General features: G+C 41.6%; 2 protein-coding genes across 2 annotated transcripts; both read left to right on the top strand.

Annotated features, from left to right (window-relative positions):
• Nucleotides 1-1,945: 1,945 nt before the first annotated feature.
• On the top strand, nt 1,946-3,623 carry LOC115307816. The gene is made up of 2 exons (XM_029963267.1): nt 1,946-2,467; nt 3,373-3,623. The coding sequence occupies exons 1-2, from the start codon at nt 2,050-2,052 to the stop codon at nt 3,579-3,581; spliced, it is 627 nt and encodes a 208-aa protein (XP_029819127.1). The 5' UTR covers nt 1,946-2,049; the 3' UTR covers nt 3,582-3,623.
• A 6,089-nt stretch (nt 3,624-9,712) lies between these two features.
• On the top strand, nt 9,713-13,695 carry FADD (Fas associated via death domain). Its single transcript, XM_018081856.1, is given in 4 exon segments — nt 9,713-9,945; nt 10,047-10,418; nt 10,834-11,105; nt 11,107-13,695. Coding segments are annotated over 4 exon segments (819 nt in total). The 5' UTR covers nt 9,713-9,917; the 3' UTR covers nt 11,254-13,695.
• Nucleotides 13,696-27,135: the final 13,440 nt, after the last annotated feature.

The following is a 27,135-nucleotide window of genomic DNA, read 5'->3' as shown; positions in this document are numbered from 1 at the left end:
CCAGCGCCCATGGCTGCAGTTGACACCATGCCATACAGAGCAGCAAGCAGTGCTGCTGGAGCCGAGGACCGTTACAGAGCAGCGCCTACCCCTAGACTGTTACGGGGTGACCGTTACACAGCAGTTGCACAGTCAACGTGCAGAAGGAGAGTGGCACCGGAGGCACCGCCATGTTGCCCCTGCCGTGCGCCGGAAGTGAAGCCGCCACCCCCAGGTTCAGGCATTTCGCCGGGAAGGGGGGAGGATGACTGTGACGGACAAATAGATGAGGAGTCTATAGAGGACACAGAAGAGAATCTGCTAGCTCCCTTTAGCCAGGGCGGTCCACTAACACCCTTTGGCTGCCCAGCAGCCATGAGACCGCTGCAGAACAACCATGCAGCAACATGGACACAGCAAGCTTACTCCGGCCATGAGGTGGAAGTGAAAGCACCTCTTCTGTCACCACCAGTTCAACCAACTCACAACAAATGCACAACAGTTGAAACATCACTGTGGCTCTCCTACCAAGAAACCAACCCACAGCCCTCACCAGCCTCAGAACAGCTTCTATGCCAAAGATGGCCTGATAGAGGAGGAAGAAGAGATATTTACTCCCTAGAAAGCTTAGCTGAGCTATGGCAAACTGAACTTAGCGAGACAAGAGAACCAGAAAGAAGACAAGCAGTTTTGAATCCTGTAAAAGAAGAAGAACAGCAAACATGGTTACAGCTAGTACTTCAGCTCGAGGAAGAAGATGCAGACTGGGAAAGCACACAGAACATCTGCCTACCCAAGCCCAAACCATCAGCAAAGTCAAAACTACCGACGTTGAAGTGGACAGCATGTGTACTGACTGCGTTGCTGGCGATGACAGCTGTTGGTTTTGTACTGCGAGAATTTCAGCTGGGACAACACCATCCACCTCCTGACAGAACCAACAACCTAGAGGTAGCATTGCAAAACACAGCAGACATACAGCTATCAACTACCATGTTTAATTTTCTAAGTCACAAAAGGACAACTTTACTAATTGACAGATTATCTGCTATTATAAAAAGTTCTTTTGTGTTACAGGGGGTAAGAATAATAATAAGAGGGGCCCCAAATCAAGTATTTACTTCTCACTATTTTAAAATGCTGTTAGACAATATGCCATACACAACATGGAAAGCCAAACTTAAACAAGTAGCAAACAAACAACCAGTTACAATTTCTACTGCAGAAACACATAACTCTTTATACACAGTCACTGCAAGAGCCTTGAGAAAGCAAAACAAACAAAACCCTCATACAATAGAAGCCCAAAGATGCTCCACAAAGTTGCAACATACAACAATACAACAATACCTCTAAATCCACTCAAAACACAAACATGCAAAGATACCACTGGACAGTACTGCCTCAGGGCATGAAAAACAGCCCGATGATTTTTCAAACAGTGGTAGCCAACATCATACATCCTGTTCAAAAACTCCACCCTTCAGCCATCATCTGTCATTATATAGATGACATCCTGATAGCAGCAAAACACGGGACCGAACTACAATCCACCTTGACTGCCTTAACTGACGCCATCCAAAAAGCAGGTCTGCAGCTTGCCCCAGAAAAAATTCAACGCACCCAACCTTGGACCTACCTCGGACGGAGGATCACTCAACAGGAAATCATGCCACAACCACTGACTTTCAAAGTAACGGACACTATGACCCTGAATGATTTGCAACAGCTTTTAGGAGCCATTAACTGGCTGAGGCCTGTCTTGGGGATCACAACAGAGGAATTGCACCCCCTCTTCGAGCTACTTAAAGGTGACCCAACTCTCACATCCATTCGATCCCTAACCCCAGAAGCAAAACAAGCTCTGGAAGTATGCTCCCAAGCCGTCAAAAACAGGCAAAGCAGACGACGACACCCTGACCTGCACATTCGCCTCACCATCATATCCAGCAAGTTCCAACTTTTGCTGTCCTTTTCCAATGGGATCAGGCAGAATCCGACCCTTTGAGAATTCTAGAATGGTTATTTCTTCCCCACTCTCCACCTAAGACTGTTTGGACCATTAATGACATGCTTGCTAAGCTCGTCATGAAAGGTAGGGGACGTCTGCAGGAGATGGATGGAAGGGATCCTGAGACGATCTACATTCCAGCCACAAAAGACAACTTAGACTGGCTTCTTGCAGAGGACGCTGGGTTTCAGACTACATTAGCGGACTTCCACGGTAATATTTCCATTCACTTCCCGAAACATAAACTCTGGGCGGAAATAGGAAATCTACCCCTGATGGCCACGCATCGCTGCAAACTACGACCAGTAAATGGAATCACAGTCTTCACTGATGCGTCTGGACAATCCAAAAAAGCCGCCGTGACATGGAAGAACCCTGCCACAGGACAATGGGACAATAAGGTACAAACCTTGGACCAAGGTTCTGTACAGGTTTTAGAACTAGCAGCTATCCGCATGGCATTTGAATTGTTCCATGATCAACCTATGAATGTCGTCACAGATTCTCACTATGCAGCAGGGTTGGTCTCATGTCTCGAAGCTCCTTCCTTCGAGATGTCACTAATCCTCACTTATTCACAGAAATTCGTACCATATGGTTTCTTATCAACCACAGAAAATTTGATTTTTACATAATGCATACTCAGTCACACACAGAACTTCCAGGACCCATAGCAGAGGGCAATCAAAAAGCTGATGCAACTGCTATGGTAACTACAGTTCCCAAAATTCTGGAACAGGCTAAACTCTCACACCAGTTCTTCCACCAAAATGCACGTTCATTAAAGAGACAATTCCAAATTACAATAAACCAGGCCAGAGACATAATTATGTCATGCTCTGACTGCCAGCCAATTACCCCAATGCCAGCTAAGGAAGAGGCTAATCCCAGGAGCATAACAGCCAATGAAATCTGGCAGACAGACGTTACACATATAGCTGAATTCGGTAAACTAAAATACGTCCATGTTACAGTAGACACGCATTCCAGATACATTAATGCAACAGCACACACGGGAGAAAAAGCCAAAGACATTATCAGACACTGGCTCAGTTGTTTTGCAATCCTAGGAATTCCAAAAACCATAAAAACCGACAATGGCCCTGCTTATTGTTCTGAAAAAATCAAAACATTTCTCACAGACTGGGGGGTACTCCATTCCATAGGAATACCGCATTCACCCACAGGACAAACGATTGTAGAAAGAGCTCACTGTACACTAAAAGAAATGCTTCAAAGACAAAAAAGAGGGGAGTCGGTATATAGCCCCCAGGAACGCTTATGGAAAGCGTCATATGTTCTAAATTTCTTAAACTGTGATGATACAGACCATAGCAGGTATGAACGCCAACATAAAACTCAAATACTTTCATCTTCCAAACCACCAGTTATGATCAAAGATCTAATATCTGGGCAATGGTCAGGACCAGTAGATCTCGTAACATGGGGAAGGGGATATACCTGTGTATCCAAGGGTACCAAATTGCAATGGGTCCCTTCTAGATGTGTCAGGTCTTATATTAGCCCTCCACCACAACAGGAACAACCACCAGAAGAAATAAGTGAAGGATTTGGATTAGAAGAAACATGACCAACAATAGTAAATACACCACAAAGTGAAAAAAAAAAAAAAGGGGGGGGGAAAGAGATATGGGTCCTATGTGTGTAAATCTACATTAACATTTATTTAAAACAGGGATAATCACAAAGAAGCAATAAATGATACAACAGAACCAAAAGAAACATATAAACAGTAACCAATACGGAGCCAAAACTCCATGTGTCAAACACAATAAAGGGTTTAAGAATGCATGTGTAAGGAGAGAATGAAACGGTGGCCACCGGAGTATGAATGAGAAAGTTGAGTGGAAGCATGTATGTGTGTGTGTGAACGCAAGTACACTTTATAGCAAGACATCTGAAACACTACTTCAAACAACACCACCTCAGACACAACATCTACAACCCAACACATTTCCCTTTTAAATAAAGATGATGCCATTACACAAAGTCACCCTCTTATAAAAGGTTATCCACACTTACAAACCCTGGGTAATTTGAGATTGCTTGAATATTGCGCGAACCAATAAAGTTGTAAACAGTTCAATAAAGGCCTTGTGATGATAGGCCCTGTTTTTTATGATTAGTTGAAATAAGTTTGGTTATAATAAGACTGTTAAAGGTGTATTGTTTCTCAACTTGTTAATAAAAAGAGGGGGGAGATGTGGCAGGAAGACTGTAACAAGGAACCATGGGAGTTGTGGTCTCCTGGGTTCTCAGACAATACTTGATTGTCATTGGTTAGAAGGTCTTGTGACACGTTCAAGCGTGGTATTTAAACCTAGGCAGTTTGAATAAACGGTAATTCTACTCTGACACTTGTTTGTGTCTGAGTGGGGTTCGTGCCTTGAACAACACCTCACATGCCTGTGTTCCCCCCAAAGGGAAGGCAGGCATTTACAAACGAGGACAATAAATCGAAGCTCAGAGCATATGTTCCTGGTCACCACAGTTGTATGACACATGAAACCAGTCCTCTGTTCATTACCCATGTAGAACTCTCATCAAGAACTACAAACTTTCTTGTATGTATTTGTATATATACATATATATATGTATATTTGTATGTATCTATATAAGATTCTGTATCTTCAGATATGATATTGGCGTGCTTTTGTTCTGTGGCAACAAGTGGACTTCAAAGGTTGCAACACTTTATGAGATCACTTTTCTGCTTATCGGTTATTTTTTAAAGAAGGCAACAATAAAAGAACTGTTTAGCCAAATATAAGTTAAGACATTAATCAGAGGAAATGCATTGATTTTTATTTACAACTGTACAACAAGTAATTCAACTATTTGCATACTCAAAGCTAGGTTTGAAAATTCTCCCTCAGTGTTATAGGTTATAAATCTGAGTGAGGAATTTTTTCTTTCCCTGCTTCCCCGTAAGAGAAACTGAGTTTCGAATAGGGAAGGGGGAAGGGAGGTCATTAGCGTTACAAAAGATGTAGCCAGCCGAACTACATTCCTTGCTAATGGGCCATCAAGGAGGCTGGGAGGTGGCTGGCTCTGTTTTGAGGGGAGTGGGGCAGATGGCGGAGTTGGTTCTGGTAGGGAGACCGGGGTCTGTGTGCAGGCATTTGGGGAGAGGGACTGGGATCTGGTTTTCTTTAGCTTCTCATCCTGGTCAGCTCGGACTGCTGGCTTCGACTTGCCTGGTTGTCCCGCTCCCTGGATCTGCTCTGTTACATCGGAGAGTTATGTGCCTGTGGGAGAGAAGGGAGGAGTTTTGAGACACCGTCACCTGGGACAGCGGTGAGTCCCGTGGAAGTGGACTGCTTCACTTCCCTTTTTCCCCCACTGAGGGAAGGGTCCCCCATTTCCTTCTTGGCTTCTCCTGCCATCCAGGACCGCTCCCTCCGGACCCCTCTCCCCGCGTGGTGACCGCTGGAGCCCAACAGCTCCCCCTGCTGGCCACGACAGAGAACTGCAGACCCTGCACCTTCAGCGATCCAACAGCACCCCCTGCAGGCCACCGTTAGGACTGCGCTAAAGGACAGAGAAGTATTCATTCAGACTTTGTTTTTCTAGGATTACCGTCTAGTTTTTTTGTGTGTTCTGTTACTGGTTTTGCCAACATACATATATCTTTTAATAAAGGGTTGTTATTTCTTCTGGTTTTTTTGCCATACTTCCTCGATTAAAGCCCCCTTAATCTTGAATTTACAATTGCTGAGAGAGAGGAGTTTGGTCTGTCTTACAACTCATCCTCTTTAGCAAACATTCCAGTCTCCTCAGACTGAGACACTCAGAAATATGAAAAACTCTTTTCTGAGGCTGTTACTTACAGCCATTTCAGTTTCCAATAAAAACTCACCATTCTTGAAATGCAAAGCCTGAAAAATGAAACAAGTGTTAACCTGGAATTCTTGTTGCCAGCACTGATCTGGACAAAAGTTATTTGAGAGTGTAGCAAAGCTAGCAACAGAAATAACCTTTGGCTCTATAGCACTACTCTGCATTCATTGGTTATGGCAACAAAGTTTTGCTTTTAAACTCATCTGCTAAGGAAACCTTTCCAGAAATGTGAGCTTATAATGTTACTTTTCTAAGTTATGAGGCCTTAATACAGTGTACACAGATGAGACCCTAAAATAGGAGGGAGTCCAGTTCCTGATGATCAGTGGAGATGAGAAATCAGGTATGCTGAGCAGGCTTCGAGCTTTGTGATTTTTACAAGTCTGTTTTTCCTAAGTGAACTATTTCAAATCTCTTGTAGGAAGAAACACTGTTTTCTATTTTATCAACTTTCCAGTTTCAGAATACTGCAATTTATCCCTAAAATTCAACCTGTAGTTTCAAAAGATAAAAATCCTTAGACTACATCTTGCGGCCTCAGTAGCCAATTGCAACTTGCCCAGGGCCACTGAGGACTCACCTGAAATTAATCTTTTTATTCACTCTTTGTCCTGCTCTTGCAGCAAAGTCTGTGTAATCAAAGGTTCACTTCAAAAAAACTCCCAGGCTTCAAACTCCCTCTGCAGTATTTCGCAAGGACTCATCTTCCCTCAAGAAACATCCAAAATAGTTGGTTAGGAACCGGATCATTTGTAGCACTTACGTGTCTGGGAAACTTCCACTAAAATCTGCGCTGCTCTAACAAATCGTCTCTATTATGTTTTATTCTGATGTGGGGCACTTACGATCTGTTAAGCTTGGCTCTAACACTTCCTTTGCTGAAGCTCCATGAACTGCTTTTGAAGGGAATAACTGGAATAAAGGAAGCTGCTGGGATATGTTCATTGGTGAATGTGTCAAAGTCCACTTAAAGGGTCAGATTCAAACAGAATAAAAGGCACTAATAAATCACTATGCTCACTGTTAGAAGAGAGTTTAAAAGCATTTAAGTATCTTAACTAAAGGATGATTTGTGTCTTTTAGTTTTCATATTTGTTACCAATTTAGACACCTTCAGAATTACTCTAATTTTCACACTCCTTGTAACTCAGTGCTGGCTGCTAAATTCATCTTGAACCAATTAAAATCTCAGTTGATGTTGTTTTCAATTGTATGTCAAGGTACGGAGAATAAAGGTATAAATTCTACTGATTCAGGCTTCTTTCATGTAGATTTGTCTCTGAATTTGGCTGGCTACCATCACCAGGCACTGTGTGATTTGGTCCCCATTGTTTTGTAGAGTCACCTTCCTTGGCAAAATTCAAAAGAGATTTTATTTGAATGGATTTTTATTTCTTATATATTTACTAGGATTACATCTCCTTTATAAATTAATCCACACACAGCAAATATATTTCTTCTTGGCATCATGCTACCCTTTTAATTAATGTCTTTCTTTGAGTTTAAAGTATATTCAGGGCTGCAGAAAGAAAGCACATCTGTACTCTTGCACATTTCATTCCAGCTTAGATTCTCAGTGCTGGTTCCTCTTGCCCGTTGCTTTACTACAAGACCCTGCAACAAGTTAATTCCCTCCAATTTGCAGCATTTAGGGACTAAACAAAAATATGTCTTTTGAACAGGTTTAATATTTTACCTGAGAGACTGGGAGTAATACGTACATGTTTTTAATAAAGTATTATGTACTGGTTTTAAGGTTGGTGTGATTAGATGCTCTATCATCTTTCCTGGATGAGGGGCATAAAGTGGACGAAGGAGGTTGATGGAAGTCCCAAATTTATTATGAATTTGGGGGTTATTTGGTTAAACGTCAAAGAAAATATTGCAAATGCTACAGCAAAATGAATTATTTTAAGGGAATGCTTATTTGGAAAAGATGATGCAGTCCAGTGTTCTTTAACTTGGGGGGATTTTATGGGAAACAGCATTTTCTGATATCATTCTGCCCACTCTTGTGGGTGCCCAGATGGGCTTTGTGTGTGTAGCCAGTTCTGTAGATTGGCTTTTTTAATCTGTGTAAGACCGTCTCTGTGTCACAGATTGCAAGAGGATGCTGAAAATCTAGTGGTTTTATCTAAGGAAGGCTTGTGCCTCTGGCAATTTTAGAAATGTTTTGGGCGTAGGAGTTCACATTGGAATGTGAGAGTAGAGACGGAGATGTGTTTAAAGCCTTTTATCAGATGGAAATCATTTTATGACAAGGGACATAGGTCTATCAGTGTGTTGCAATGATAATAAATTAAAGGTTGTACTGAAAAAACTTTGGAAAGGGATAGCTTGTGGAATCAACATGAGGAACAAGGAAAACCCTGAACTATCTACATGTGCTGAGAAGAAAAACCATTTGGTTTTTCTGAGCTGTGGCTATCTACAAAACAATGGGATGAACTTGAACTTTCCCTTTTAAGAAAAGTTGACAACCTTTCACCTCGTGTAAGAATTGCCTCTAGAATATAGGGACTTAACATTTGCCCTATTTCTTCCCTTTTAAAGGTCAGGAGGTACTTTGTGTCACAATTAAGCTTGGTGAGGAACAAAGCCTAGGTTGGATGCCCTGTGTTTACAGGGAAAACTGGGGGGTCTCCAAGGGCAGGCAAGGCCACGCAGGGAGGGCAGAGGCTGTTTTCCTGAACGGCTGTCAGGGAGGGACACCATGGGAATGGCATCCCTTTGAGAGCGGAGCTCTGTTGTGCCCTTTCTTGCTCTTTGTGGAGTTAGTCCTTTCATAGAATTATAGAAGCATTGAACCATTAAGATTGAAAAAGGACTCTAAGATCGAGTCCAACCATTAACCAGGCACTGCCAAGTCCACCACTAGGTCTCTAAGCACCACATTTACACATCTTTTAAATCCTTCCAGGGATGGTAACTCCACCGCTTCCCCTGGGCACCCTTTTCCAATGCCTGACCATCCTTTCAGTGAAGAAATTTCTTCTTATGTCCAACCTAAACCTCCCCTGATGATTTTCCTCTTGTCCTGCCCCTTTTCCTTGGGAGAAGAGGTCAACCCCCTCCTGGATACAACCTCCTGTCAGGCATTTGTAGAGAGTGAGAAGGTCCGCCCTGAGCCTTCTTTTCTCCAGCCTGAGCCTTTCATCCACGTACTGCTTTCCTTTTCCCTTTTTGCAAAAAAAAACCAAAAAAAAAAAAACCAAAAAACCCACACAAAACAAAACACCAAACCAGAAAGTAATTCTTATAGGTGTAGGTGTTCACAAGAAGTCCAATAATGTGGTATTAAGCAGGGAAGCTACAGTTCCCCCAACTTCAGGCTCAGCCAACATGAGCACTGGGGAGACACTGCTGAGGCCATGCCTTGAGTCCTGTGTCCAGTTCTGGGCCCCTCAGTTCAAGAAGGACATTGAGGAGCTGGAGCAAGTCCAGAGAAGGGAACAGAGCTGGGGAAGGGTCTGGAGCACCAGGAGCAGCTGAAGGAGCTGGGGGGCTCAGCCTCGAGAAAAGGAGACTCAGGGGGAACCTTCTCACTCTCCGCAACTCCCTGACAGGAGGGTGGAGCCAGGTGGGGGTCGGCTCTGCTCCCAGGCAACAAGGGACAGGACAAGAAGACATAGTCTTAAGCTGCACCAGGGAAGCTTTAGGTTGGACAATAGGAAGAATTTCTTCACAGAAAGGGTGATTAGAGACTGGAATGGGCTGCCCAGGGAGGTGGTGGAGTCGAGTGGACGTGGCACTCGGTGCCATCGTCTGATTGACAAGGTGGTGTTGTGTCACAGGTTAGATTCGACGACCGCAGACGTCTTTTCCAACCTAATCGATCCTGTGATTCTGTGACCCGGACAGGGCTGAGGCGCCGCGCTGCTGAGGCACCGGGGCCCGTCCCTGCAGCAGGACATCGGCCTCCAACACAAATCCTCCATCACAAAACAAGCCCGTTGGGCTCGGGGTGTGTGGGGGTAGGTGGTTTGAAGCGCTAGGTTCCCAACCCCAGGCTGCGCGGCGCCGAGGTCAGAAAACTACAACCCTCACGGGCGGTGCCACCGTCGCCATGTTAGGGCGGGGAAACCCGCGGTCACGTGAGTTCCGGGCAGGGCGCGGGCCAGGTCGGGTCGGTCGGGTCAGTCTCTTTGTTTCCCTTCCTTCTCCGGCTTCCCCGGAAGTCACTCTGCCAAAGCAGGAATGGCGTTCGCCTGCGGAGCGTGGGACCAGGACGCCTCTAGCCACCCCGCACTCGGCGCGGGGCCCACTGTGAGCCCGTTCCTGAGCCTTCTGCTCTCCATCTCCGCGGGGTTGTCCGAGGCCGAGCTCGACTCCATGAAGTTCCTCTGCCGCGACAAGATCACAAAGAGGAAGCGCGAGTCTGTGCGGAGCGGTAGGGAGCTCTTCGAGATCCTGATGGAGCAGCAGCACATCGGCAGCGACAACCTGCAGTTCCTCAGGAAACTACTCGAGCACATCCGCAGGGGCGATTTGTTGTCACAGCTGGAGCAGTTCGAGGAGGAAGGAGGGTTTGGTACTCCTGATGATCAGCCAGATGAGCAGGAAAAACGTAGGTGGATTATAATATATATTATAATATATATATATTTTACATATATATATTTTATCTAAGTTATATTTTTGTATATGTATAATTATACATATATATGTGAACTCAAACGGCTTTCCGAGGTGGAAATTCTCTCTATTTTTTTTAATCTTTTTTTAAATCTTTTTATTTATGGTCACTAGAAAAACGAGTTATGTATGTGGAATTCCAAGTATATCCAGTATTTCATGTATAGCCAAGTAAATCCAAGTATTTCAGAATGTGCTGTGACTCTCAGTACACGCACTGCACCAAGAGCAGTAGCATTTTGCTAAAAAAAAAAACAACAAAACCAAACCGAACCCCCAACTTTTAAACATTCTCTTGTATTTCTTAGTAAAACCATGGCTAACTTGATGTATTTCTGCTTTTTCAGGTCTTCTCAAGTTAGCTAATGATGTCATATGTGAGAACATTGGGAGAGACTGGAAAAAGCTGCTGCGACAACTTGGCATGCCAGAAGTGAAACTGGACAGAATAGAGGCAGACTATCAATTTAAATCGTATGAGCAGCTTGTCCAGGGACTTCGAGAGTGGCAGAGATGGAAGGGAAAAGATGCAAAGGTGGCTGACTTAATAAAAGCTCTTCGGGGCTGTCACCTGAATTTGGTGGCAGACTTAGTTGAAGAGAAGATCTCACAGCTGAACACTGGAGCCAGATGAAATCAATATCAAAACACTTTCATGCCCCTCAGATATGGATGAAAAAAGCAAAAGTGCCGCCTTCTCTTCTGGACCAAAATACTTATCACTGGTTGCTTATTGTGCCATTAGTTTAGGTGCCTTAGTAAATTAATTTCTGGACACAGGAAAATTAACATGAAAACAGATTCTTTTCAGGTGACACTTTGTAGCATGATGCTTCCTTTAAGATATTTTAGCTTTTAGAAGACCTGAGCACCATTTTGTAGAAATTCTCACACTTTTGTTCTGCCACCCACCTGAAAAGATTTGCTTTATTGCAGATGCTTTTTGATTCATCTTCTCTGGAAATACATCCATGAGACACTTCTGAGGTAATTGTGGTTTAAAATTTCATGGAGAGGTTGGTTTTTTTTTTTTCCCTATTATAAATGTAATGTGAAAGGGAGAAGGAGTGTCTTAGCTGTGTACTGGATTTTCCTTCTGAGAAGCATAATATAATTTGCCAAATACATTTGCTCTCTATCAAAGGATACTAAGATGACTGTAACCTTAGACCCCAAGACTGCAGTGCAAGAGAGGTATTAAATGTTGTGGTGGCTTTTTCGTAGTAAAAATATGCCCAGGTTTGAAAATGAACTGGTTTAAATCAGTACCAAGTGCCTTCACCGTCCTGAAGAAAGTGTTCTCCTGAAACTACCGAAGAAGTTCTGTCTCTCAGATGTTTACAGCAGCCTCTTTTGAAAGCTGTGCCTGCTTTAGGATCCTTTGCTAGGAATTCTTTCCTAACTTCTGTCACAGAGGCTGCTCATGGTTGCTGGCAAGTGCAGCTCAGCTCCTGGTGACAAAAATGTGTACTGTGCCAAAAACCTAGAAAACAAACTGGTTCCTTTTGGAGGGGTGTGAGTAATTCTGTATCGTGGACTTTTTTTCTGGCAATATCCTGTGAAGATCAGCTATCTCTGGCCAGGTTGTTCTCTTCAAAGATCCCTCCAGACCCCATAGCTCTTCCAAGTCCTGTGCCATTTTTTTAGTTCATTCCCATTGCTTGACATTTTCACAGGGGAAAGAGGATTTATGAACAAGACCAGATTCAGTTCTCAGGTTTAATCTGGGACAGACTTCACTAAATGACCTTCACACCTGACCTAAGGCTGGAAAATTTGCGCAAGCTTTAAGATGTGCAGAGCTGTAGAGGCCTCTGGGGACCATCTCCTGTGCCAGGGGGGAGAGTCCTCTGAAATTGTTATTGCTTGAATGGTTGTGGGATTGTTTGCTACTGCAAACATCCTCCAAACTGCCTGAATAGATGCTTGAAGAGGCTTCTTTTTTGCTACTGTATTTGTCTGCCTTTTAGCTCCTTTCGAGTTCTTTTCACGTGGTGCTATGACTGTGAAGGCCAGGTGTAAGCATGTGATGTGTCACTGCTCTGCAGAAATGTTGTGACAATGATAATTTTCAAGTTTTTGTTACAGTTGGTGCCTCTTGTTTAAGCAGTGACTCTTGAATATTTAATTGAAGTTAATGGAAACTGCTGTATGTTCACATGACAGAAAAACATTTCATTGTGTTGACATTTTTCATTGTGTTTTCATCAAACATTTTCACAGTGTTTTTTCCTTAAATGATTTTTTCCCCCATTCCTGGAAGCGTTCAAAGCCGAGTGGGACAGAACTTGGAGCCACCTGGTCTAGTGGAAGGTGTCCCTGCCCATAGCAGGGAGTGGAACGGAATGATCTTTAAGTTCCCTTCCAACACAAACTATTCCATGATTCTGTAATGATTCTCAGTATCTTCCTAGCTGTAGTATATTAAGTATCAGTGATTGTATCCAAGCATAGGGTAATCTAGGAGTTTCCGCCTGTCTGCATTTTGGGCAGGCAGAGTTCTCCAAGTACTGATTCTAATACTTGTATCAGTTGCCAATTCCAGACTCCCAGGAGGAGATACAGTGCTGTGCTTCATCTGAATGACCAGCTCAGATGTTTTGGGGTTTTTTGCTTAATAGACACAGTATTCATTCTGCAGTATCTAAAGAAAATGATTGCTTCAGACTTTTTTCTTTCTCTGAGCACTCCTTCTGAGCAGAGCAGAGAAACGAACAAGATGAGTTGTGTGTGTGGTGAAACAGCTCTGCAGCAGTTCCAATCTCTCTGGTAACATGTTTTTCTTACCCATTTTTAATAAGTCTTCTGGTTTACAGAAGAGAGATTGATCTGGAATATAAAAAATATACTGACTACTGCATAGAACCAAGATAATTTAGGAATCAATCAGATTAATTTGTTAGTAGTAGCCGAACACTCATCAGCTACAAGAAATATTCTGCCTCAGAAGATAAAAACTTCTTGTTTTCATAAGGATTTGTACTTCATTAATGTTTTACTGCATATGAAAGCAATGACCTAGATTGCATCAGTCTGTACAGTACCTCAGGGCCAATTAAAACTGATTTTATTAGAGATTAAAATGTTTATGTGAGAACAAAATCAAATGAAACAAAGGGAACAAAACCTTTTTTATTGGGAGGAGGGATAAGGAAAACGGGTGCAATTTGTAAGGAAACGTTTTCTGATCCAGTTACCAGTTACCAGTTATTTTCAAATTAAGCACCTTGAACTCATACATAGTTTTTATAACTTGAATTGAAGCTTTATATTATATAATTTTGTGTACATTTCATTAAAAATACTTCCTTAAAAAAAACAAATGGAACTGTTTTGTTATCTTATGGGATTGATGTCTGTGATGAGACCTCTAATTGGGAGGAGATAAATGTTAAGGACACTTTTAAAGCAAGGAGCAGTGCTAAACAGGCATTATGTTACCAGTGTCCTTCTGGGGACATTAAAGAAGAAAAAGCAAAAAGCTTTGTTATTGCATTTCTCAGAAGTGCTGAACAGGCTACAATTTTCCTCAGAGCAGTAGCATTTAAATGCTGTCACTCAGAGTAGCGGAAGAAGAAAAAGATTCTCTGCCAGCCCTCAGGAGCCTAAAATTGAGTGGCAGTGCAGTGTGTGCATGGGAGATGCTGGTAAGGATGGCATATTTGTTTTATAATTAATTAAAAGCATAGCTTATGGTTTATTCTGTTGGTCTATGATTTTAGGGGATGTGTTCAGATGTTAAATTGATAGAGGCTTTAGTGTTCTGTGGAGTTTATCCTGGCACTGAAGTGTCAGCCTGCACTTAGAGCTGTGAATGACTAAGACAAATAACTTAATTACCCAGTTTATCAAATCCTTTAGGATGCTCTGCAACAGTATCTGCCTGTGAGGAATTACTAAAACCTTTCCCTTTTGGTCTCTTGAGGATCTTGTTTCCTTATAGCCTTGAGAAAACAACATATCAAAACATTTGGAGAGTTTTAAGTGCCATCTCAGGAGAATTCTCATTGTGGCAGATTGTTTTTCCCTGTCACTTCTTAGTCCCTTACAGTGCTTGCTATTTCCTATAATTTCTGAAGATATCAATTATATTCACACATTAAAGTGTTTTTCTTTTTTTAATTGCATTCTTTTCATTACCGAGTTAAAAGAACTTTTCTAGACTATTAATTAAAAATCCTCTTATACAAATTGGTTGTCATGAATATTTCAAATGCAATGCTTTGCTTTCCTTTTTCTCCATTTTTGCACACAGGCAACTGTATTTCCTCCAGCCTTTGTTTCATTCCTAAAATAATTGGCTACTTTCTGAACTCTAATTGCTTCATTTAATTGTCTATGCAAAAAGCTTAGTGACGCTGTGTCTCCAAGCTCTCTCAGCATGTTTAATTCAGGCTTTCTGGTTGCGTGGTTTTCAATTCAAATTTATTTCTAATCACTGTCTTGTGCCTTTCTCATTCCCTGCATGAATCACCTATGCCCTTAAAATGTGTTCCAGCACAAATATTTTTCTAAGTTGTTTTCCCTCTTTGATTTATTGCTTCTTTTCTCTGCCAGTGTTTTGATTGCAGGGGTGTACTGGTAGATTTATAGAAAGTAGTTTACTATATGCTATAAAAACAGGAGTTGTGGGGGTGAGCTGAGGGGTAGGGGGAGGAGTTGTGAGTAAAGGTTCAAGAACTTTTGAAGAATCTTTGTTTTCATAAAAATTGTAGCTGAGGGTTGCTTCATGTGAAGAGAGTATGTTGCAATGGGTGCTGGGAATTGTAGGTTTGGAGACAAGGAAGCCCAGCCTGACTCAGCTGCCGGGAAAGCCAGAGGAATTCAGGCTTCTGCATGGGAATTTGCACGGAATAAACTTGGAGGAACTCTTAATCATTAAATAGTCTCATCCACAGAACTATTTCTGCTACTGGTTCATTCCTTTCTTAAAGCAGGCTAAAGTTAAACCAGCAGGTTTGCTCTTGTAAAATATGATGTAACATAAATGATTGAAACACCTGAAGTTGGTCATCCTGATGGAGTTTAAATTCAGTAATTCCTGTGATCTGATCAGTTTTGGAAATTTAAAACTTTTTCATTGTTTTCCAAATGTTCTTGTGTGGATGGCAACTTAGCTTCCCTTTCTTTTAGTTTTTGGAAGAAAAGGGTTGTGCTGTGTTTTGGGCTGGTCACATTATTTACAGCAGCTTTCAAAGCAACCCCCTCTTGTGGCAAAGTGAAGGTTCCTCTGTGCACTCTCGAAGACTCTGAAGAGATTGGTATATAAAAAATAAAAATAAAGGATGTCTTGAATCTTACATCTCTGGAACAATGTAGTAAATGTAATTGCTAAGGAAAGCAGCTTAATATCAACTATCTCTGTCTAATGCTTCAAAAAGTTGTCAAACTGGGATTTTTATTTATTTCAGAGCAAGTTCTTTTGCTGTGGGAAGTTACACAGGCATAAAATTGGACTGTTGTCATTAAAGATATAAAAAACATCCACCTGGGATTTTCTGTGGCAGGTGGTTTATTTACAGGTGAGCCTGGCTTTATAGAACTTCTACATAAAGCAATGATCTTTCAATTAAAAATGCTCATGATTTTTATAATATTTTCTTTTTCATTTCTTAATTGTTTTATTCCTATTGATCCCAGCAGGAGCGTTAACTTCAGAAAATGAGTTGCAGAATTTAATCAGTGAGCACTTCTTACTGTGGTCTAACTGTTAAAAGGGTTGCAACAGCTATTCTGCAAGTGTACACACTGTCTGTGCCAAAGATTTGTCCAAAGAATATATAAAGATTGAATTTATGTAAAAAAGTTAGTGATTTTTGTATGCAAACCTGGTACCAGATTTTATAAACTGCGAGAAAGGTTTAGCATAAAAATTAAAATATAAATATAAAACTTTTCAGTAATGCCAATATGTGAACAATTGAGCTAAATCTTGTCTTTGTTTCCCCACAAGTGGTCTCCCTGAGAGGTGCTTCCTGTCACTTCCAGGCATATTGTCAAATTTTGAAAGGAAAAAATTGCAGAGAAAACATGAATTAAAAGGGTGCAGCACCTGGCAGGTCTCGGATCCACATCCTATATTGTTTAATTTATGTTCTGCTCAGTTTAAGCAGAATTTAGTCACAGCTTCTTGGCTGTAAAGTCCCTAACGTGGGAAAGCCTGGATAGCCTGAATTTCCCCCAAAGCCATTATTGCCATGGCAACCAGAGTGCACGGCAGTCCATGGGCATGTGGCTGCAGCCCTGCTGCCTCCTGGCTATCCCAACCAGCTGAATAATGTTAGGAAGCTGCCGCTAATCGTGAGATTTGCCTCACTCTCCGGTCAGTGACCATGTCAGGAATCCAAGATCTGAGTGCAGGGATGTAAAATGAAATTTCTTGAGGAATTCTCTCCTTTCATTTCTACTGCCCACTAGAACAAGGTGCATGAGAGAACAGGGCTGGACATTAAGAAATTTACTTTTTGTTTCTTCTAACCACCAGTTTAGCACATGGTGCTTCCATTTCTGTATCCAGCTTGAATGGTAAAATTCAAATGTGTTACTGCATGTTTGTGCATGAAGGAGCTAATCCATATGCAGATGAATTAAAATTAATTAGAGCTAAAACCAAGAAAGTGTACATTTCTAGCTAAGGGCTACTTGCAACTAAATAAGTTATTCATTGTGGACCTGCTCATATAATTTTCTGTAAACCATATTCTACTTTTTACAAAAAAAAATTAAATACCAGTTTCATGCTGAAGAACTAATGTCTTCATACAGTATGTGTGAATCTTTAAATCAAAATATCAAATTCTACATCTGGCCTGTGAGTTTTAAGGGATATTAAATGTTGGGCTATATCTTAGAGGACTGTATTTATAAGGCATATCACTCCATGCAGAATTTTTTCCTCTTAATTCCTGGGACTTCATAGTTACCAGCACTCCAGCCCTGACTCACTCTGAGTTTTTATTCGTGCAACTAAATGAGTAAGAACTTAAACCCATTACTTTCATGGTAGACCTGAGCAAGAGGCACCCACTTATCATGGCTTTGATTGTAAGAATAATTCTGTGGTTGGGATCCTCATTTTCCACTCTACATTCAGTATACAAATCAAATGCTGGGGTACAAAGTTGTCCAAGGTCCCAAATAATCCTTGAGCTCCTTGGCTAGTGCTCCCTACTGTGGGTTACTAAAAGCATCTGGAGCATGGCATTAGGTCGATTTTCTCCCTAGCAATGTCTCCTCCTTTAGCTTCATTTAGCTTAAAGTGGGAAAGGATGTGGGAATTCTCATCAGAGAGGTAAATCCTCAGCTCTAGAATTTCCTGATTCTTCAGTATTCATTTCCACTGGATAAGATACTGAGCAGTGTGAAAGGACCAGATCATTTTGCAGCTTGAAAGCCAAAGGCAGATTCCACTTCTGCAAATTAAGGTTGCAGAAGTGTCTAGACCAACAGTCTCACGGAAGATGCCCTTACACAGAGAGCTGATGTACTTAACGAAATTTAATGTCATTTAACACCTGTGAAAATCCAGAGCCTGCTTTCACACATAATGTAATGCCCTTGTTTGTGCATTTGCTAGGTTAGTATTTTTACTGTTTTATAGGGTATTATTGTTAAGGATACTTGAATTTAGGTTGAACTGATTTTTTTAGAGGTGATTGCTTTAATAATGGATGATTCCAACAGGCTTGAGCCATGTCCTCTGCCAGGAGAGGCCTCAGCAGCAAGTCTGATGTCTGTTGCTCAGGTCTGAGTTGTGGGGAGCTCAATTTGTTTTGTGAGGGCTGAGAAGTTCCCACAGCCTAATTCAGAGGAATTGGAGAGGGAATTATGGAGAAATTAGATTCCACTTACTTGTATTTAAATGGTACCTGAAGTGCCCCATAGGCTTGTCCCATTTTCTCCTTTAAAAGGTTACTTTTATCCCTTATCTCCTTCCCACAAACTAATCGCCCAACTCACCATTAAATGCTGAATAATTATAACACACAACCCTGAGGGAGGACAAACACTCGTTTTCTTGGTGGTTTGAAGAGGACTTTGACAGTTCTTGAATCATCCCTAGTTATCCAGACAGCCTGTTCCAGTGGGTTTTAATGCATTCAAATAGGATATGCCAACCTCAGCCAGGGAAAACCAGGCATGGATGGAATTGCCATGGTGCCTGTAAGCAGGTCGGGGAGTATCCTGTTTTTGAAACATTATCATGTCAGATGTTACAGCAGCAGTAGCAGCTTCCTCGTTTGTTTGGTTTTTTTTCCATGCAAAGAGAAGTCATGGGGAGCTGCTGGCCAAAGAGCACTGCCAGCTTCTCTCAGTATTTTGGTACTACAAAGGTGGCATTATTAAAGACGGACAAAAAAAGCCTCTAATCATGCAAACCGAACTGAACCCCAGGAGCTGAAAACCCCTTCCTTTGTGCACTTGGAAACCTTGTTAAGAGCTAACTGGTGTCTATGTATGAAGGCTTTTCTGCAGCACTTTGGCTGCAAACTGAGAGAAGTGTGAGATGCTGTTTCTGTGAGCACTGAAAATTGGGAATCAAGAACCATCCTCCTTGCTGCTAATGGACATCCTGACCTTTCTGCAGAGTGTTGCTGAATTTCGTATCTAAAACTTTAAATGGGCACTCTAGGCTTTGGCTGGCAAAAAATTTGATGATTCTGTTTGCAGCAAAAAATCTGGCACTGCAGAACTTTTCATTGTATGACTTATATTGAATATTCCCCTTATTAACTGAATATCCACAGCCAGGTAGCAGGTAAATGCTGAATATTTATGCAAGGAAACATTACTGTTTGTATATAGCTTAAAGATATATTAAAATTGAACTAGTGCTATGTTATTTTGGTGAAAGGAAACTGTACATTTATTTACAGGAGAGAAATTAAGTGTTGGACATGAACATTATGTGCCTCTCAAATCCTGATATGCTTGTGTATGTGTATATGTACATATCTGTGTGTGTGTACAGTGAGTGTATCCATATGCTTACATAGACACAGACCTTGATATAATCCGGAAAACAAGACTTTCCTGACAGGGCTATTTCTCAATACTTCTTCTCAAACTTATGTTTATCCCTTATAAGCTGAATACTACCTATGTAAAGAAATATATCTCTATGGCAATCTCCTAGTTTTGTTAGAAACAAAGGTGGTATTTCTGGCTCAAAACTAATTCAGAGCCAGCTGCTGCATCTCCAAGATCAGCCAGAGCAGAAGTGATTTTAAGACATTGTTTTATTCTCACAGATTTAAATGCAAGAATTGGCTTAATTCCTAGTTTACATTAACACAGTTCCTGTGATTTTCACCATTTTCCTTCAGTCTAGTATTTTGGGTCAATATAAAACCTGTGATGCTGAAACTGTAGACAGCAAGGAAACTATTTAACAGTGCAGTTTAGAAATTATATACCTGAAAAAGTGAATGGAAAAATCCTTCTCTCGTCTTGCACGCTATTTATGGTGCCTTTAAATGGTTACAGCAGAAGGCAGGCGAGTCCCTGCCACTTCAGTTTTTGGCTTCACAGGTAAAAAGTACAAAGAAGGAATTAGTGCCAAGTTCCTTGATGGCTTTTGTGGCAAGGGCATCAGTTCACTAGACTGAAACTGCCAAATTAACCTCACCTTGTCCAGACTGAATATTTCACCTTTGGGCATGAAGAAATGTTAGTGATTCCTGGAAGTTTTAGGCATTGTTATTTGAAGTTGGTCAAGAGACAAAGGGAAGGTGTAAGTTTATTTGGATTTGTGAGGGGATCTGACCTGTGTTTGGATTGACTGTGTGTGGCAAGAAAGGAAATAGTGACAGGTGTTCCCATGGCTCTTTGCTCAAAAGCTTAAGTGTGTTGTGGGAGCTCAACTCCCAGGTCCGAGCTAGAACCGTGTTCCTGAGTCAATATTTATGTTTACTCTTTTCGGTGTGAATTACAATGCAAACAGATGGCCTAGTCAAAGGCACTTCAATATGAACTGTGCTCAGGAGAACAGGGAATTTAGCTTTGAAATAAATCATTTGCCCTGTTTGTTATGGCACAGATGAACAATATCAGGTCTGCTGGTTTTTTTATGTTATGAGTTATTCCCTTTTATATCTTACATGTGTTATTTTCATTTAATTTAAGGATTAATTTAAGACAATGACAAGGTTTTTTTCAGCTGTTTTTCACCTTCCTAGAAATAAGGATTTCTTAACCAAGAACAGGGGGAGGACCATCTTTCATACCTTTTTCTCCTAGTTTTTTGAGGTTTTTGTTTGTTTGGGTTGCGGTTTTGTCTTTTTTTCAGAACTACATGGCATGTAATCTTACTTTCAGCGGCTAGATTGTAAATTACTTTTTATTTAGTAACTGTCAGCCTTAATGAATTGTAATTTGACAAAAGCTGTGTAAATACCTCCATACAAAGGAATAAGGCATTCAGGCAAACAGAAAAAGGGGAAAAGAACACTTGAGTGACTAAGAGTATTATCTGGCACAGCACAGGGGCAAATCTTTTTGTTGGTAGCTGAGTCAAAAGACTACATGTGGAGACCTTAATGGCAACTGAGGACAAGCTGCTCCAAGCTTCAGGTGGAGATAAAGACATTCCTGTAGGATGCCTGAACTCGGAGTGACCCAGAGGGATGGGGTCAAGCAGCACAACCTGCATATGAACAGACATATAAAGTCTGACTCCAGTTAAAGTTGGCAATTTGAGCTGTGGTGTTTGTGCTTAGCTTCAGTTTCTAATGTTAGTCCTGCTCAGTAGTAGATACCTGAATCTGGACAGCTCTTGCTATTGGTTTTCTAAAAGAGGATGCAGAGCTTGGCTACTTCAGTTGTATAACTGAGCAATTGCTATTGAAGTTCAGGAGCATTAGGTATTCTCTCTGGAAGATGAAAGCATTGTACATGTTGATTAGTAACATTGACAGAGCAGACTTTACCGAAGTACACTGCCTTTTCAGCAAAGGTATGCTGATTGCACTGGATCCCTTAAACTTTTAATTCCATGGGCATTTATCTGTTTTTAAATATTTCACATGCTCTCTGACCATAAGTTTTACAGAGGAGATTTCTGTGTAGAAGGAAGGTAAATTTGGCCAAATTAGTAACAGACACTCTGCCCATGGCAAGCCAAGAAGGGACACGAGGCCTCATTGCGTTTTTATTCATTGTTAAAAAAGATGCTTCAATAAGGACTTAGGCAGCCGTAACACATTAATCTCAAAACCAGGATATCTTAGCAGCACTAAAATTATAATTTCAGGCAGGAACCCTGAAACTGCCTCACTTTAAGGGCAATTTGAGTCCAGCAGTAGGGATAACCCATACACAGTGCAAAGGCAGCTCCCATTCCTGTTGACCTTGGAGAGGGTGCTGCTTGGCATCCTGCCCTCTCTGTGAGGCACTCCAGGATCTCCTCCCGACTCCACATCTCTCCTGGGTCATGCGCTGCATGCCCTGGGTTTATAGATTTGCAGGGAATTTTGCTCTAAGTCTTGGTGTTTCTTCAAAAGCTAAGGATGAGACCACTTGCAGCTCTTACATGTTGACAGGCATGAGGGACCTTTCAGTTGTATAATTATAATATATTTGTTAGTGGTAGTCAGAGCAGTGCAAACTTTGTGGTGTAGCTACAACACTGAAGGGTAAGGACATGTCAATACAGAAGCAAGCGTGGGGAAGGAATTTACTTTAAAATACTTACTGTATTTCCATTATTTTTCTTAATATTTATTTCAAGCTGACTTGAGCACTATTCCCAAAGGTCTTGGTTTTTCCCTCTGGCAAATGCAGAGCTGCTTTTTATAAAGCATTGTCTGTTTTCCCTGAAGGTTTTCTTCTGATTGCTTTTAAATGTCACTCTGCTGCTTAAGGCTCCTGGTAGGTGGTCTGAGCTGAATGTTTACTATCATATGGCTTATACCTCTACTTATTTTCCATGTCACATCATGTAACTTTCTTCTCCAAATGCCAAAGGTGAAATTTAGTTTTAAATTACTTGGTTGCCTAGGCAGAATTGCTATTAATCAGAACAGTAAATATTACTGGGAAATTAACTTTGATAGCAGTTTAACACACTGTATCTATTGGCAGACAATTTCACCTGAGCCTTAGGTTTACCTTGAAATTGGAGATTTTTTTTGTGAAACACATTGTTGCCATTGCAAGTGTATATAGTTTTAAAAATTTTTATCTGCTGCAGTTTGCTTTATGACTTCATTTTGAGGCCATGTTGGTTTTTAGTCACCGTCTCAGCCAATTCATTTCATCAAATTAATATTTTCAGTGAATACTGTGAAGACAGTGGAGAGTTCTAAAGTGGTGAAAATAAACATTTAACTCATACATAAACTGGTGATTCACTGAAAGTGTTATTTACATTTTCACTTGCCTATAAGCTGAAGCTGGTTGCACAGAAAAATCCTTTTGCCTTGTTTGCACACATATGATTTGGGACTAATACCTTCCCAACATTATTATCTTCACAATACAACATGCAACTCAATAACGAAGGCAGTGATTGTTGCATACAATTTTGTGCAAGTCATGAAAGGTATGTTATCACTTGAAATCTAGTCAGTTAAGGATTAAAAATAGGCTTAAGTGCTATTTGAGATCTCTTTATTTTTTAAATGCTTTTATCTACTTCATTACAGTATGAAGGACTAATAATAGAGGATCCTGAGTACATAGAAATCATGGTTCACTTTGCCTAGTGCCTACTCCAAAGCCACTTGAAACAGTAGGAGCCTTTGCATAGCAGATAAAGTGAAAAAAAAACCCTATTTTTTTCCTTCAGACTCCAATTTACAGAAACAGAAGTATTACTTCACATGCAAATCCTTTTTACTGTAGTCAGACTATTTATAAAGTTTATTACATATATTATTAAAACAATAAAATCTCTCAATTTTATTTTTCTCTTACCAGGTCTCAAAACACTCTGAAAGCTGAAGCCTCAATTTTGAAATGATCCGCCTAGAAACCAATTCCTGTTCTCTCTTGGAATCTCATGAAGTAAACAGGTAAAAGGCTCTGTAGAGCTTACTCTGGGATCAACGTGTGTGAGGACAGGAAGAATATATTTTTTGAATAAAATATAACATCATTCTTTTTTCTTGGTATGAAGACAGGCTGAGAGAGTTGGAGGTGTTCATCCTGGAGAAGAGAAGGCTCCATGGAGACCTTAGAGCCCCTTCCAATGCCTAAAGGGCTTTAAGAGAGCTGGAGAGGGACTTTTCAAAAGGGCATGGAATGATAGGACAAAGGGAATGACCTTAAGATGAAGGAGGGTGGGTTTAGATTAGACATAAGAAATAAATTCTTTAAGGGTGGAACAGGTTGCTCAGAGAGGTTGTGGACTCTCCCATCCCTGGAGGCATTTGAGGCCAGGTTGGAATGGGGCTCTGAGCAACCTAGTTGAGTGGAAAGTGTCCCTGCCCATGGGACCTTTAAGGTCCCTTTCAACCCAACCATTCTATACTTCTGTGATTGTCTATCCTGAGATATTGCCATGGCTCTGGAGCTCTGAGGCTCAAGCCTTGCAAATGCAGTAATTTAACTGCAGACCAGTGAAAATTAACACAGCAGACAAACAGTGAGCTGCTAAATCTCCAGCAATAACAACCCTGCTTAATCTTATGGACGCTCGCATCCATTTTTCCTACAAACAAGCTGTGCTGATCTCACACGTACCCAGCATCCAGATTCATCTCACGCTGGGTTAGGCATCCAACCTCGGCTCCCAAGGCAAGAGTCTAGCTGCCCTGGGCTCCCTCTGGAGTCAATGAGAAGAGACAAGCATCTTGAGCAGGTGATTCATGGACCACACCAAAGATCTGAATCACTCCCATGGAGTGGCTCCCTCGCTCCAGTGATTACAGAGGAAACCGAGGGTAAATGGGTTCATGATGTAGGTGGTCAGCCAGGTGGAATGTATCCAAACCGGTTCTAGTTGGGCAGGAGTTGCATTATCATAGCTGGTTCTGAATCCTTGACTCCAGTTTCTTCTTCCAATATTATTCACAACTATGCCACATGAATGTGGCCTTTCCTAAAAATATTTTTTTTTTCAAAATGGATAATATGCAAATCTATTGCCCTGAACTTACAACTGAATGCACTTTTAGGTCAATATCTTTCATGATAGTTATAAACTATTTGAAGATGTGCTGAAATCAGTCTACACTAAGTGAATGTACTACGTTTGTATTAGGTATCATGGGTATATTTCACTTCATATTGAAATAAATGATACTTGGCTTTAGAAATCCTTTCTAGCTCAAGCGGATTTCTGCTGCTGTAAATCCATACAAAAAAGACAAGAGCAGCAATAATTCTAAACTGCAAATTGCACAACTGAAGCTGCAACTAAGCTGAAAACCTTTTCTAGTTCAGCAGGTTTGGACTTGAGTGGGCATATGTGGTTTTGGTTGCAGGAATAGCAGCTGAATTAAAAAAAATATTTATGGTCTTGACATAGGTAGGATTCCCATTAAAATAAATTGTGTAAGTTCATCTGGTCAACTCCAGGTTTGTGTGTGCTTTGTGGAGATTTTTCTTCCAATCAGAGGGAGTAAATCCAACTCAAAAACCCTCTTAAATTTCAGAGCAGCCAATTCTGATTTGATTTACACCTGCCTAAATCCAACACACATCCATGTAGACCCATATACAAATAAAATGTCAATCTTAAGAACTGTGTCAAGGCCCTGTTTCTAGAAGTCACGGCTTCTATTGCCAAAGGGCTGACACTTTTACCAGTGCACTTATGGGCATAACCATTAATTACCTGTGTCCTCTTCTCTATAGGCCACCTTCCAGCCTCTTCCCCTCTCATTCCTTCTCCCTCAGGCAAAGTGTTTCCTCTGTCTAGCAACCTCTGGAGACATTTGTTACAGTAACAGAATGGTCCAGGTCACATATATCTACTGACAAAAGGATAATCAGTGCTGTTGGCAAAAGCCCTTTTCTTTCATCTATTCATTTTGGTATGAAATGTGTTCAGAATGCATTTTGCTGCTAAGTCATTTAGTCATCTGTAAAGGATAAGAAGTAAATAAGGTACCGTCAGCTTGACTCACAGGGGAAAAAAATGCGTAGACACTCTTGGACTATTTTCAGTGGAGGTTTTGTGCTCAAGCAGGGTGGCTTCGAGGCTCACAAAGGAAACCTCAGCACAAATGAAGCATAAAGCACTCAGTGGGCAGAGAAAGCAGTGGGGGAAGCAAACAGAGAAGTGCTTTGCTCCTTCACCTTCTGGTGGACAGCTCTTCCTTGCTGGTGGCAGCAGGTGTTTGTCATCAGAGCTGCCAGACCTCAACATCTCACCCTGCAACACTCTCTGGCAGGAAGAGGTTGCTGTTTTGCTGAGCTTGGATAAACATTAGGATCTAATTTATCATGTGACAGGAAAGGAAAACCTTTCCCTCTTCCCCCATCCCATTTTTAACAGCCTTTGTTTGAATTTCATCAGAATTTTTGAGGTGCAAGGAGTGGGGAGATATTTAACCTGGGTCTCTGAACTGATTATTCTGCTGTCAGCTGATGTACGTATGGCTCTTTCTAGACACAACTCCAAGTGTTACATCTCACTGAATGACATGGACAGGGAGCCAGACCTCTCACTGGACTTACAAAAGAGACATCACACTCATTTAATTAAAAAGAACTGAGCTGCTGCTGCTGTTCATGTCATACAGTATATCCTGTATTACATGCCCAGGAGGAAGAAAAAAAGGAAACTCTTTTCCTTGTCCTACAAAGTAAATAGGAATGCTGAGAAATATTTTGGTACTTGCAGAACCTGGGAGTTCTCTTGACTTTATTGTTTCATGTGTATTAAGTGCAGTACAGAGCATTATGCAAAGATCTGATTATTCAGTTTTATTTGTGGCATTCCAAGTCCTGGCCCTACATTGATCCACTCTCAGTTACTGTGGACTGCATACAGGCATAGGAGTGTGCCCAGGTGGCCAAAAAGGCCAACGGCACCTGGCCTGTATCAGGAATAGTGTGGCTAGCAGGACCAGGGAAGTGATTCTTCCCCTGCACTCACCACTGGTGAGGCCGCACCTCGAGTGCTGTGTCCAGTTCTGGGTCCCTCTATTTAGGAAGGATGTTGAGGTGCTGGAGCAGGTCCAGAGAAGGGCAACGAGGCTGGTGAAGGGTCCAGAGCACAAGTCCTACAAGGAGTGGCTGAGGGAGCTGGGGTTGTTTAGCCTGGAGAGGAGGAGGTTCAGGGGAGATCTCATCACTCTCTACAACTCCCTGAAAAGAGGTTGGAGCCTGGTGAGGGTTGGTCTCTTTTCCTAGTCAACCAACAGTAGGACAAGAGGACACAAGCTTCACTGGGGGAGGTTTAGGTTGGACATTAGGAAGAAGTTCTTCACAAAAGGAGTGAGTGGGCATTGGAACAGGCTGCCCAGGGAGGTGGTGGAGTCACCACCCCTGGAGGTGTTTAAGGAAAGACTGGATGTGGCACTCTGTGCCACGATCTGGTTGACAAGGTGGACCCCAGGGGTCTTTTCCAACCCAGTTGATTCTGTGATTCTGAGCGGAGCTGAGGCGATGGGCGCAGGCCAAGGCCGAGAGGGCACACTGAGGCGACGGGAGCGGGTTGGGACAATGAGACCCATCCCCGGCTTCCCCTCAGATCGGGC

This window comes from Manacus vitellinus, unplaced genomic scaffold, assembly GCF_001715985.3.
Source record: "Manacus vitellinus isolate BGI_N305 unplaced genomic scaffold, ASM171598v3 scaffold_57_pilon, whole genome shotgun sequence".
Lineage (NCBI taxonomy): Eukaryota > Metazoa > Chordata > Aves > Passeriformes > Pipridae > Manacus > Manacus vitellinus.
This window is presented reverse-complemented; position numbering and strand designations above follow the sequence as displayed.

Bases quoted from the DNA above. Each gene is read 5' to 3' on its own strand.
- LOC115307816 (XM_029963267.1), top strand. From the start codon at position 2,050: ATGCTTGCTAAGCTCGTCATGAAAGGTAGGGGACGTCTGCAGGAGATG. The intron at 2,468-3,372 runs ATCAACCTATGA...CATCTTCCAAAC, and splicing joins GGCATTTGAATTGTTCCATG to CACCAGTTATGATCAAAGAT.